This window comes from Heteronotia binoei, chromosome 13 (assembly GCF_032191835.1).
Source record: "Heteronotia binoei isolate CCM8104 ecotype False Entrance Well chromosome 13, APGP_CSIRO_Hbin_v1, whole genome shotgun sequence".
Taxonomy (NCBI): Eukaryota; Metazoa; Chordata; class Lepidosauria; order Squamata; family Gekkonidae; genus Heteronotia; species Heteronotia binoei.
In genome coordinates this window covers 7611005-7624198 of record NC_083235.1, presented here as the reverse complement: position 1 = coordinate 7624198, position 13194 = coordinate 7611005, and the positions used below count along the sequence as shown (strand labels likewise).

General features: G+C 48.3%; 1 protein-coding gene across 1 annotated transcript in view; it reads left to right on the top strand.

Moving 5' to 3' along the window:
• The first annotated feature begins 1439 nt into the window (after positions 1 to 1439).
• The window catches only part of LOC132581438 (ceramide kinase-like), a 33642-nt gene continuing 21887 nt past the window's right edge, over positions 1440 to 13194 (top strand). The window contains exons 1-6 of the mRNA XM_060252679.1: positions 1440 to 1539; positions 2813 to 2938; positions 6247 to 6375; positions 7886 to 7949; positions 10645 to 10790; positions 11486 to 11560. Coding sequence (XP_060108662.1) covers positions 1461 to 1539; positions 2813 to 2938; positions 6247 to 6375; positions 7886 to 7949; positions 10645 to 10790; positions 11486 to 11560 — 619 coding nt within the window. The 5' untranslated portion in view covers positions 1440 to 1460. The remainder of the gene's footprint in view (positions 1540 to 2812; positions 2939 to 6246; positions 6376 to 7885; positions 7950 to 10644; positions 10791 to 11485; positions 11561 to 13194) is intronic.

Below are 13194 nucleotides of genomic sequence, written 5' to 3'. Positions count from 1 at the left end.
TTCGATGAAATTGCTGAGCAGTCGGGATAGAATGGATAAAAGGAAGTCCTTCTTCACCCAAAGGGTGATTCGTACATGGAATTCAGTGCCACAGGAGGTGGTGGCAGCTACAAGCATAGACAGCTTCAAAAGGGGATTGGATAAAAATATGGAGCAGAGGTTCATCAGTGGCTATTAGCCACAGTGTGTGTGTGTGTGTTTTGGCCACTGTGTGATACAGAGTGTTGGACTGGATGGGCCATTGGCCTGACCCAACATGGCTTCTCTTATGTGACACAGAGTGTTGGACTGGATGGGCCATTGGCCTGATTCAACATGGCTTCTCTTATGTTCTTATGTGACATAGAGTGTTGGAATGGATGGGCCATTGGCCTGATTCAACATGGCTTCTCTTATGTTCTTATGTGACACAGAGTGTTGGACTGAATGGGCCATTGGCTTGACCCAACATGGCTTTCTTATGTTCTTATGTGACACAGAGTATTGGACTGGATGGGCCACTGGCCTGATTCAACATGGCTTCTCTTATGTTCTTATGTGACACAGAGTATTGGACTGGATGGGCCACTGGCCTGATCCAACATGGCTTCTCTTATGTTCTTATGTGACACAGAGTGTTGGACTGGATGGGCCACTGGCCTGATTCAACATGGCTTCTCTTATGTTCTTAGAAATCCACTTCCCCAGTTCTGTACAGGGAAGCGATTTGCTCGACCACCATAGATCTCAGCACAGAGATCACCTCACCCAAAATTTTTGGGGATGTATAAGAGGCACTGGCAGGTATATTAGGAACGATGGCTTTGAGTTTTGTATAAGGTGAAAAAACAAAAACCTTCACAGTCATGATTCTTTTGCATAAAATGGCTGACCATAGGAGCTTCAATCACACGGTTCCTAAATCTGCTCCTGTGTCCCAGAATATGTACTCTAAGGGCTTTAGTGCTGCCAACATACGGTAGGCCACACCCACAGATGATCAAATACACAACACAGCGGGTAGCACATGTAGAGTAATGATTTAGAACAAATGGTCTAGTCTTTCCAGCAAAATAATACTCTTTGACATTCACAGATAAATGACAAATTGCACACCTTTTACAAGCAAAGTGCCCTTTAAGAGTATGTTTGACCGATTGGTATTTTCTAGATCCTTCATTATTTCCAAAGGGAGGGAAGGCATTGAAAAGGTGTGTGGTCCCTTTAAATGTGACGGCCAGAACTCCCTTTGGAGTTCAATGATGCTTGTCACACCCTTGCTCCTGGCTCTGCCCCCACTGTCTCCTGGCTCCACCCCCAAAGTCCCCAGATATTTCTTGAATTGGACTTGGCAACTCCAGCACACAGACACACCCATGCAAAAATAAAAAAAACCTCAAAATCAGTTGCTGAGCTGGCCTTGAAGGTCTCTGGAAAATCTCTCCTTCCCAGGTCCAGGTTTCTGCATTCCTGTCCAGGAAATGGTCGCTGTGAGGCTTGGAGCAGCCAGAGATGGAAAGGGGGACTCAAGTCCTGCCTGGGATGAAAACTCTTTCACAGGTGAGTGTGGGGCAGGCAAACAAACAGGTGGTTTGCTTGTAACTCTTTTGTCTTCAAGTGGTCACCTGGGCCTGCACAGACCTATGATCCAGATGCTTCTGGGACCAGGTGTGAAAATCTCTTCCCTTCAGACACAGAGTGTGCTTTCAGACACATTCAATTATGCACCTTCTGTCCACTTCAGTGATTCTTTGAGTGGATTTTTGCCAGCTCACATAGTAAAATCCACTTATAAAGTATACATTAAAAGTGGATTGAAAGTGCATTCAATAATGCGCTGTCAGTACACTTTCCATACACTTATATATATGAAGCTGCCTTATACTGAATCAGACCCTGGGTCCATCAAAGTCAGTATTGTCTTCTCAGACTGGCAGCGGCTCTCCAGGGTCTCCAGCTGAGGTTTTTCACGCCATTTTGCCTGGACCCTTTTTTGGAGATGCCAGGGATTGAACCTGGGACCTTCTGCTTCCCAAGCAGATGCTCTACCACTGAGCCACCGTCCCTATCACTTTTGTGATCACTTGCAAGTGGATTTTGCCAGTTCACACAATAAAATCCACTTATAAAGTACTTCAAAAGTGGATTGAAAGTGCATTCAATAATGCACTTTCAATCCACTTTCCATGCACTTTAGTGATCAGTTGCAAGTAGATGTTGCCATGTCACACAGTAAAATCCAGTGGCAAAGTGCGCTGAAAGGAGACTGAAAATGCGTTATTAAGTTGTGTGAAAACACCATTAATTCTGGACCGTGCACACATTCTGAATTGTAGCTTTGCACAGGCATCAAGCTTATCAAGGGTGACGCACAGAGGCCATGGAGAATGCTCTTCATTAGGTACTTTTGTAGTCTGTTGTCTGTCTACAAAACGCAGCCCCAGAAGCTGAATCGGTAAGTACGACTGAGCTTCTGGTCATGAGAACTTCTGGTTTGTGAGTGGTTTTTGCTTTTTCACAGTTTGGGTGTAGTGGTTAAGTGCACAGACTCTTATCCAGGAGAACCAGGTTTGATTCCCCACTCCTCCACTTGCAGCTGCTGGAATGGCCTTGGGTCAGCCATAGCTCTCACAGTGTTGTCCTTGAAAGAGCAGCTTCTGTCAGAGCTCTCTCAGCCCCACCCACCTCACAGGGTGTCTGTTGTGGGGGGGAAGGTAAAGGAGATTGTAGGCTGCTCTGAGACTCTGAGATTCAGAGTTAAGGGCAGGATGTAAATCCAATATCATCATCATCTGGTGAACCTTTCAACGGTCTCTTCTCTTCTTGTCCACAGTGTTTTTCATTCAGAGAGAGAAGGAAAGACGTTGGAGCCTGGGATCGCTGGAGTTCACTGCCCCACCTGGGTCGGAGCTGGCCCTCCACTGGGTCACAGCCTTGCAGAACTGGATTTCTCACCACGGTCAGCCCCAGATATCCTGGGATGGAGGAGGGAGGGAGGAGGATGGAGGAGGATTGGAGCTGCAAAGAAGAGGGCACTTTACAGGGGGGGCTACACCGCAGGGCACGGTTGCCTTGGCAAAGGATTAGACCAGTGAGGGTCCATCTAGTCCAGCATCCTGTCTCACCCATTGGCCAACCAGCTCTTCCAGAGGGCCAACAAGACAGAGAGGCTGAAGCCTTCATAAGGACATCAAAAGAGCCTTTCTGGATCAGACCAGTGAGGGTCCATCTAGTCCAGCCTCCTGTCTCACACAGTGGCCAACCAGTTCCTCTGGAGGGCCAGCAACAGGACAGAGAGGCTGAGGCCTTCCCTTGAGGAGAACAGAAGTGCCCTGCTGGATCAGACCAGTGAGAGTCCCATCTAGTCCAGCATCCTGTCTCACTCAGTGACCAACCAGTTCCTCTGGAGGGCCAGCAACAGGGCAGAGAGACCAAGGCCTTCCCCTGAGGAGAACATCAGAAGAGCCCTGTTGGGTCAGACCAGTGAGGATCCATCTAGTCCAGCCTCCTGTTTCATTCAGTGACCAACCAGTTCCTCTGGAGGGCCAACAAGAGGGCAGAGAGGCTGAGGCCTTCCCCTGAGGAGAACATCAGAAGAGCCCTGCTGGGTCAGACCAGTGAGGGTCCATCTAGTCCAGCCTCCTGTCTCGGTGACCAACCAGTTCCTCTGGAGGGCCAACAACAGGGCAGAGAGGCCAAGGCCTTCCCCTGAGAAGAAAATCAGAAGAGCCCTCCTGGGTCAGACCAGGGAGGGTCCATCCAGTCCAGCCTCCTGTCTCACACAGTGGCCACCCAGTTCCTCTAGAGGGACAACAACAGGCCAGAGAGGCAGAGGCCTTCCCCTGAGGAGAACATCAGAAGAGCCCTGCTGGGTCAGACCAGTGAGGGTCCATCTAGTCCAGCCTCTTGTCTCAAAGAGTGGTCAACCAGTTCCTCTGGAGGGCCAACAACAGGGCAGAGAGGGTGAAGCCTTCCCGAGAAGAACATCAGAAGAGCCCTGCTGGGTCAGACCACTGAGGGTCCACCTAGTCCAGCCTCCTGTCTCACACAGTGGCCAACCAGTTCCTCTGGAGGGCCAACAACAGGGCAGAGAGGCCGAGGCCTTCCCCTAAGGTTGCCTCCTGGCTCAGGGATTCAGAGGATTAGTACCTCTGAATGTGGAGGTTCCCCTCAGCCACCATGGCTAGTAGCCATTGATAAACTTCTCCTCTATGAAGCTATCTAATCCCTTTGAAAGCTGTCCGTTTCTCTGGCTGTCAGTACACTCTCTCTGTGTAAAGCAGTCTTTCCTGAACCTACTACCCATCAGCTTCGCTGGATGCCCTCGAGTTGTAGTCTTTTAGGAGAAGAAGAAAACATTCTCTTTGTTAACTCTCTCCACTCAAAATCCCTCATCATCTTGGTCGCCCACCTCTGTACTTTTCCCAGCTCTGTATGCAGCATTCCAACTGGGGCACACCATTGAACCCTGGAGAAAATAGCTGCTTTGGAAGGTGGGTTTTATGGCATTATATGCTCTGAGGTGCCACAGGGTGTAGATGGAACTCTCTGTCTGGGGCAGCGATGCTCTGTCTGCTTGGGAGGGCCACAGTGGAAGGGCTTCTGGTGTCCTGGCCCCACTGGTGAGCCTCCTGATAGCAGCTGGGTTTTTGGCCACTGTGACACAGAGTGTTGGACTGGATGGCCCACTGACCTGCTTCAACATGGCTTCTCTTATGTCTGGAGCAAGTGATGCTCTGTATTCTTGGTGCTTGGAGGGGGCACAGTCGGAGGGCTTCTAGTGTCCTGACCCCACTGATGGACCTCCTGATGATGCCTGGGGTTTTTTGCTACTGTGTGACACAGAGTGTTGGACTGGATGGGCCATTGGCCTGATCCAACATGGCTTCTGTTACCTTCTTATGTGACACAGAGTGTTGGACTAGATGGGCTACTGGCCTGATCCAACATGGCTTCTCTTATGTTCTTATATGACCCAGAGTGTTGGACTAGATGGGCCACTGGCCTGATCCAACATGGCTTCTCTTATGTTCTTATGTGACACAGAGTGTTGGACTGGAGGGGCCATTGGCCTGATCCAACATGGCTTCTGTTATGTTCTTATATGACACAGAGTGTTGGACTAGATGGGCTACTGGCCTGATCCAACATGGCTTCTCTTATGTTCTTATGTGACACAGAGGGTTGGACTGGAGGGGCCATTGGCCTGATCCAACATGGCTTCTGTTATGTTCTTATATGACACAGGGTGTTGGACTAGATGGGCCACTGGCCTGATCCAACATGGCGTCTCTTATGTGACACAGAATGTCAGACTGGATGGGGCATTGGCCTGATCCAACATGGCTTCTGTTATGTTCTTATATGACACAGGGTGTTAGAGTAGATGGGCTACTGGCCTTATCCAACATGGCTTCTCTTATGTTCTTATGTGACACAGAGTGTTGGACTGGAGGGGCCACTGGCCTGATCCAACATGGCTTCTGTTATGTTCTTATGTGACGCAGAGTGTTGGACTGGAGGGGCCACTGGCCTGATCCAACATGGCTTCTCTTATGTTCTTATGTGACACAGAGTGTTGGACTGGATGGGCCATTGGCCTGATCCAACAGGGCTTCTCTTATGTTCTTATGTGACACAGAGTGTTGGACTGGATGGGCCATTGGCCTGATCCAACAGGGCTTCTCTTATGTTCTTATGTGACACAGAGTGTTGGACTGGATGGGCCATTGGCCTGATCCAACATGGCTTCTCTTATGTTCTTATGTGACACAGAGTGTTGGACTGGATGGGCCATTGGCCTGATCCAACAGGGCTTCTCTTATGTTCTTATGTGACACAGAGTGTTGGACTGGATGGGCCATTGGCCTGATCCAACAGGGCTTCTCTTATGTTCTTATGTGACACAGAGTGTTGGACTGGAGGGGCCATTGGCCTGATCCAACATGGCTTCTCTTATGTTCTTATGTGACACAGAGTGTTGGACTGGATGGGCCATTGGCCTGATCCAACAGGGCTTCTCTTATGTTCTTATGTGACACAGAGTGTTGGACTGGATGGGCCATTGGCCTGATCCAACATGGCTTCTCTTATGTTCTTATGTGACACAGAGTGTTGGACTGGATGAGCCATTGGCCTGATCCAACATGGCTTCTCTTAGGTTCTTATGTTCCCCAAACCCCACCCTCCCCAGGCTCCACCCCCAAATCTCCAGAGATTTTCTAACCCGGGGCTGGCTCCCTGTCTCCTTCCCTTTCTCCCTTCCAGGCATCGCGAGGCCCAAAAACCTTCTGGTTTTCATCAACCCAGTCGGGGGACGCAAGAAGGCTGCGAGGATCTACCAGGGCCAGGTGGCTCCGCTTTTTGCCCTGGCAGGAATCCATGCTCACGTTATAGGTTAGCCTCAGTTCTCTCCCCCTTCATTCCCACTGTCGACCTGTCCTTTCGCTGGCTCCTTCCTTTCCTAAAAATGGCCCCGTGGTCCAGAATGGTAAAGCAGCAGTACTGCAGTCAGAGACCTCTGCTCATGACCTTAGTCCGATCCCAGCGGAAGCTGGGTTCAGGTAGCCGGCTCAAGGTTGACTCAGCCTTCCATCCTTCTGAGGTTGGTCAAATGAGGACCCAGCTTGCTGGAGGGAAAGCGTAGATGACCGGGGAAGGCAAGGGCAAACCACCCCGTAAAAAGTCTGCCATGAAAACGTGAAAGCAACGTCATCCCAGAGTTGGAAACGACTGGTGCTTGCACAGGGGGTTACCTTTACCTTTTAAGAGCCCCGTGGCACAGAGTGGTAAATCTGCAGTACTGTAGTCAGAGCCCTCTGCTCATGACCTGAGTCCGATCCCAGCGAAAGCTGGTTCAGGTAGCCAGCTCGAGGTTGACTCAGCTTTCCATCCTTCCGAGGTCGGTAAAATGAGTTCCCAGCTTGCTGGGGGGAAAGTGTAAAAGACTGGGGAAGGCAATAGCAAACCGCCCTGTAAAAATGTCGTGATGCGATGTCACCCCAGAGTCGGAAATGACTGGTGCTTGCACCTTTTTTTTACTAAATTTGATCTCTGGCTTAAAGGACCTTTATGCTGAAGCATACACTACTAAGAATTGCGAGTGGAGTCTGCTCTCCTGGTTACATTTTGCTCCAATAATTTATGAACGAAGACCATCTTTGTGCCCATCCATTGCCTCCTCTTAGCTGCTTACAAATGGCTATTTTTCCATACCCATGATTAACCAACATTTCTGCAGCCCGATTCCAGTAGATGGTATAGGAATAGGTTTCCACTGGCTCGTGACTAATAATCTTATTTATTTAATATCTTGCTTTTCTTCCCAATGGGGACCCGAAGTGGCTTTTGCATCATTGAACATATGAACATATGAAGCTGCCTTATACTGAATCAGACCCTGGGTCCATCAAAGTCAGTCTTGTCTTCTCAGACTGGCAGCGGCTCTCCAGGGTCTCAAGCTGAGGTTTTTCACACCTATTTGCCTGGACCCTTTTTTTTGGAGATGCTGGGGATTGAACCTGAGACCTTCTGCTTCCCAAGCAGATGCTCTACCACTGAGCCACCGTCCCTCCCTCATCGGCGCAGAGTGGTAAAGCAGCAGTACTGCAATACTGTGATCTGAACTCTCTGCTCACAACCTGAGTTCCATTCCAGCAGAAGCCGGCCCAAGGTTGACTCAGCCTTCCATCCTTCTGAGGTCGGTCAAATGAGCACCCAGCTTGGTGGGGGGAAAGTGTAGATGACTGGGGAAGGCCATGGCAAACCAACCCGTAAAAAGTCTGCCGTGAAAATGTTGTGAAAGCAACATCACCCCAGAGTCGGAAACGACTGGTGCTTGCACAGGGGACCTTTCCTTTCCTTTCTTAAAGCAATGACCTGCGTTCCCTTTTCTCCCCCCACCCAGAGACCAGCCGTGCCAACGAAGCTCGCGAGTACATTTTGCATCAAGACCTTTGCAACTTTGACGGGTAAGGAGGGCAGCTGGCCTGCGGGTGCCCGTGTGGTGCTCCCTACCTCTGAGAGGATTGACCTTGGATTCAGTTTCCAGCCAGAAGGTGGGGCTACCTTGAACCCAGATCCTCGTCTGTGACGTATAGACGTCAGGAGCAGGACAGAAACCAACTCCAGTGGCGGACTGGGTCTAAAAATATTGGTTGCCAGGAGACCTAGGGGGTCCACCCACAACTTTAAGGCTATCATTTAATTTCTGTAAGAAATAAATAAGATTTTCAAAAAATACATGTGGAAAAAATTACAATTAAAACTATATATATATATATATATATATATATATATATGTATATATGTATATATATATATATATATATATATATATGTATATATATATATATATATATATATATGTATATATATATATATATATATATATATATATATATATATATATATATATATATATATATATATATATATATATATATATAGTTTTTATGGACAGAAACAGTGGACAACAATCCAAGTGCCATCAGGAGGTCCACTAGTGAGGACAGGACACTAGAAGCCCTCCCACTGCCCCCCCCCCAAGCACCAAGAATACAGAGCATCACTGCCCGAGACATAAGAACATAAGAGAAGCCATATTGGATCAGGCCAATGGCCCATCCAGTCCAACCCTCTGTGTCACAAAGTGGCCAAAACCCAGGTGCCATCAGGAGGCCCATCAGTGGGGCTAGGACACTAGAAACCCTCCCACTGTGCCCCCCCCACCCCCCGAACCAAGAATACAGAGCATCACTTGCTCCAGACATAAGAACATAAGAGAAACCATGTTGGATCAGGCCAATGGCCCATCCAGTCCAACACTCTGTCTCACACAGTGGCCAAAACTCAGGTGCCATCAGGAGGTCCACCAGTGGGGCCAGGACACCAGAAGTCCTCCCACTATTGACCCTCCCTCCCCAAGCACCAAGAATGCAGAGCATCACTGCCCCAAACATAAGAACATAAGAGAAGCCATGTTGGATTAGGCCAATGGCCCATCCAGTCCAACACTCTGTCTCACACAGTGGCCAAAACCCAGGTGCCATCAGGAGGTCCACCAGTGGGGCCAGGGCACCAGAAGTCTTCCCACTGTTGACCCCACCTCCCCAAGCACCAAGAATACAGAGCATCACTGCCCCAGACATAAGAACATATACATATACATATACATATATATATATATATGTAATTACAGTGTACATATATTGTACATATTACTGTCAATACAGGTTGCATTTTTTCAAGCTACTAAAAGGTCATTAACCTTTTTAACATATTGCCTAATGATTAAGGGGGCCCACTGGCCATCGGGCAAGCCGACACCCTGGCCAGTCCGCCACCGACCAACTCATAGAGCATTTGGCTTCAGATGGCTTGTAAAAACATAGGGGGGTGGAATTAACCCAATACAATTGAATCAAGAACCTAAAAGGTAAGAAAGAAACTTAGTAGAGCCGGGGTGTCGAAGTCATTTGTTAGGAGGGCCAGAACTGACATAAAGGTGACCTGGTTGGGCCGGGCCATGTCAGGCTGGGCCATATGTGTACCTATTTAAAATTAGGTAGCAGAGATATCATCATCATCAGTTTTATTTATATCCCGCCCTCCCCGCCGAAGCAGGCTCAGGGCGGCTATATAAACTATATAAAGGACACAGACAAACACAGATTTAAAAAAAACCCTTAAAACATGCTCAAAACATTAGCACTCATTGATCTTAAAGATGCTTTCTTTGTATCTCTCCCATGGGATTCAGGGAACTGGACAAAGGAAGCTCTGGCTCTTTCCTTCCTTCCCCAAGGGACCAGGTGGGGGAGGAGCCTCAGCCAATAGAAGGAAGAGAGGCTTGGCTCAGTAGCTCTGCTGTGCGACTGAGAGAGCCTGGCGAAGCAAGCTCTCCCTTCCCCCTTCCTCCTCAATGGAGGAGCCTCAGCCAATGGAGAAAATAGAGGTTTTGCTCAGTAGCTTCTGTGTGATTGAGCAAGCCTGGCAAAGCAAGCTCTTTTGCAGAAGGAAGCAAGAGAGGGAGAAGGAAGCAGATGGCATCTAGTTGCTTGGGGGCCTGATAGGAGCCTCCCGGAGGCCTGATTTGGCCCCTGGACCACATATTTGACACCCCTGAAGGGTCACTAGTTAAAATCTAGTGCATTCTTGTTATTAATAAAAATACACAATAATTGTATGTGTGTCATTTGTACTTTATAGCAAGGCTTTCCTTGGGCCCCTGTGTGTTTTTTTAAACTTTTCTCAAAATAAGTACATGTATTTTTACTTCTGAAGAGCCCCATGGCGCAGAGTGGCAAAGCTGCAGTACTGCAGTCCGAGCTCTCTGCTCACGACCTGAGTTCGATCCCGGCGGAAGCTGGGTTCAGGTAGCCGGCTCCGGGTTGACTCAGCCTTCCATCCTCCCGAGGTCGGTCAAAGGAGTCCCCAGCTTGCTGGGGGGAAAGTGTAGATGACTGGGGAAGGCAATGGCAAACCACCCCGTCAAAAGTCTGCCGTGCAAATGTCGTGATGTGACGTCACCTGAGAGTCGGAAACGACTGGTGCTTGCATAGGGGACTACCTTGACCTTCTTATTTTTACTTCTAACAAGCATATCTCAGGCTTTAACTATTGGCCTTCGACTCAGTTTCTTTCTTACCTTTTCGCCCTCCACAGCCTGGTGAGCGTCGGAGGCGACGGCACTTTCAACGAGGTGATGGCCGCGTTGATCGAGCGGACGCAGCGCAAGGCGGGGGTCTCGGAGGAGGACGGGGACGCTGAGCTTCTTTCGCCGCACCTTCGTATTGGCATCATCCCCGCAGGTGGGGAAAAGGGTCATCGCCGGGGCTTTTTTGGGGCGGGAGCACACAGGAGCACAGCTCCACCTCAAAAAAGACATCCTAGCATTGGGGAAAGTCCCAAAAAGGGCAACTAGAATGATTAAAGGGTTGGAACCCTTTCCCTAGGAAGAAAGGTTAAAATGCTTGGGGCTCTTTAGCTTGGAGAAACGTCGACTGAGAGGTGACATGATAGAGATTATGCATGGGATGGAGAAAGTAGAGAAAGATGTACTTTTCTCCCTTTCTCACAAAACGAAAGCTCGTGGACGTTCAATGAAATTGCTGGGCAGTCGGGTTAGAACGGATAAAAGGAAGCACCAAAGGGTGATTAACATGTGGAATTCACTGCCACAGGAGGCATAGATGGCTTCAAGAGGGGATTGGATCAACATCTGGAGCAGAGGTTCATCAGTGGCTATTAGCCACAGCATATTGTTGGAACTCTCTGTCTGGGGTAGTGGTGCTGTGCATTCTTGGTGCTTGGGAGGGGCACAGTGGGAGGGCTTCTAGTGTCCAGGCCCCACTGATGGACCTCCTGATGGCACCTGGGGATTTTTTGGCCCCTGTGTGACACAGAGTATTGGACTGGAGGGGCCATTGGCCTGATCCAAGATGACTTCTCTTATATCCTTAACATAGAGCTGGCAACCTGACTTGTCTTATATTCCTGCCCCCAGGCTCAACGGACTGCGTCTGCTTTGCAACCGTGGGAATAAATGATCCCGTCACCTCTGCTCTGCACATCGTTATAGGTACCCTTTGGTTTTCTTCTTCTTCCTCCAGGCAGGGACAGCTTCAGTGTTCCTTCAGGTGGGACAGTGCCAGGGCTGCAGGGGCTTAATAGTGGTGGCCCTCCTGGTAGGCACAGTGGTGGTGTGGAGGAGAATCCTAGAGTTGAAAGGGACTTCCAGGGTCATTGTCCAACACTCTGCACAATCCTGGAACTTCACAAATACTTCTGCTGGAAGTATGCAATGGCCTTGGGTAATCCATAGCTCTGGCAGAGGTTGTCTTAGCTCTGAGCTGTTCAGAGTGATTCAGAGAGAAGGGCGGGGTACAAATCTGCAATTCAATATAATCTTATTCTTCACTCTGAGCTGCTCAGAGCTTCTGATTCAGAGAGAAGGACGGGGTATAAATCTTCAATAAAATCTTCAGTCTGAGCTGCTCTGAGTCTCTGATTCAGAGAGAAGGGCAGGATATAAATCTGCAATTCAATATAATCTTCTTATTCTTCGCTCTGAGCTGCTCAGTCTCCCATTCAGAGAGAAGGGTGGGGTATAAATCTAAAATTCAATATAATTTTCTTATTCTTCGCTCTGAGCTGCTCAGAGTCTCCCATTCAGAGAGAAGGGTGGGGTATAAATCTTCAGTTCAATATAAACATCTTATTATTTGCTCTGAGCTGCTCAGAGCCTCTGATTCAGAGAGAAGGGCGGGGTATAAATCTGCAATTCAATATAATCTTATTCTTCGCTCTGAGCTGCTCAGAGTCTCCCATTCAGAGAGAAGGGCAGGGTCTAAATCCACAATTCAATATGATCTTCTTATTCTTTGCTCTGAGCTGCTCTGAGCCTCTGAGTCAGAGAGAAGGGCAGGGCATAAAGCTGCAGAGAGGAGGACGGGGTATATATTGAATTGAGCTGCTCTGAATCTCTGATTCAGAGAGAAGGACGGGGTATAAAGCTGCAATTCAATATGATCTTCGCTCTGAGCTGCTCTGAGTCTCTAATTCAGAGAGAAGGATGGGGTATAAAGCTGCAATTCAATATGATCTTTTTCGTCTTCTTCGCTCTGAGCTGCTCAGAGTCTCTAATTCAGAGAGAAGGACGGGGTATAAAGCTGCAATTAAATATAATCTTCTTCGCTCTGAGCTGTTTAGAGTCTCTGATTCAGAGAGAAGGACGGGGTATAAAGCTGCAATTCAATATAATCTTCACTCTGAGTCTCTGATTCAGAGAGAAGGGCGGGGTATAAATCTTCAATAAAATCTTCTTTGGTCTGAGCTGCTCTGAGTCTCTGATTCAGAGAGAAGGGCAGGATATAAATCTGCAATTCAATATAATCTTCTTATTCTTCGTTCTGAGCTGCTCAGAGTCTCCTATTCAGAGAGAAGGGCGGGGTATAAAGCTGCAATTCAATATGATCTTCTTCTTCTTAGCTCTGAGCTGCTCAGAGTCTCTAATTCAGAGAGAAGGACGGGGTATAAAGCTGCAATTCAATATGATCTTCTTCTTCGTTCTTAGCTGCTCAGGGTCTCTGATTCAGAGAGAAGGACGGGGTATAAAGCTGCAATTCAATATGAACTTCTTCTTCGCTCTGAGCTGCTCAGAGTCTATGATTCAGAGAGAAGGACGGGGTATAAATCTGCAATTCAATATAATCT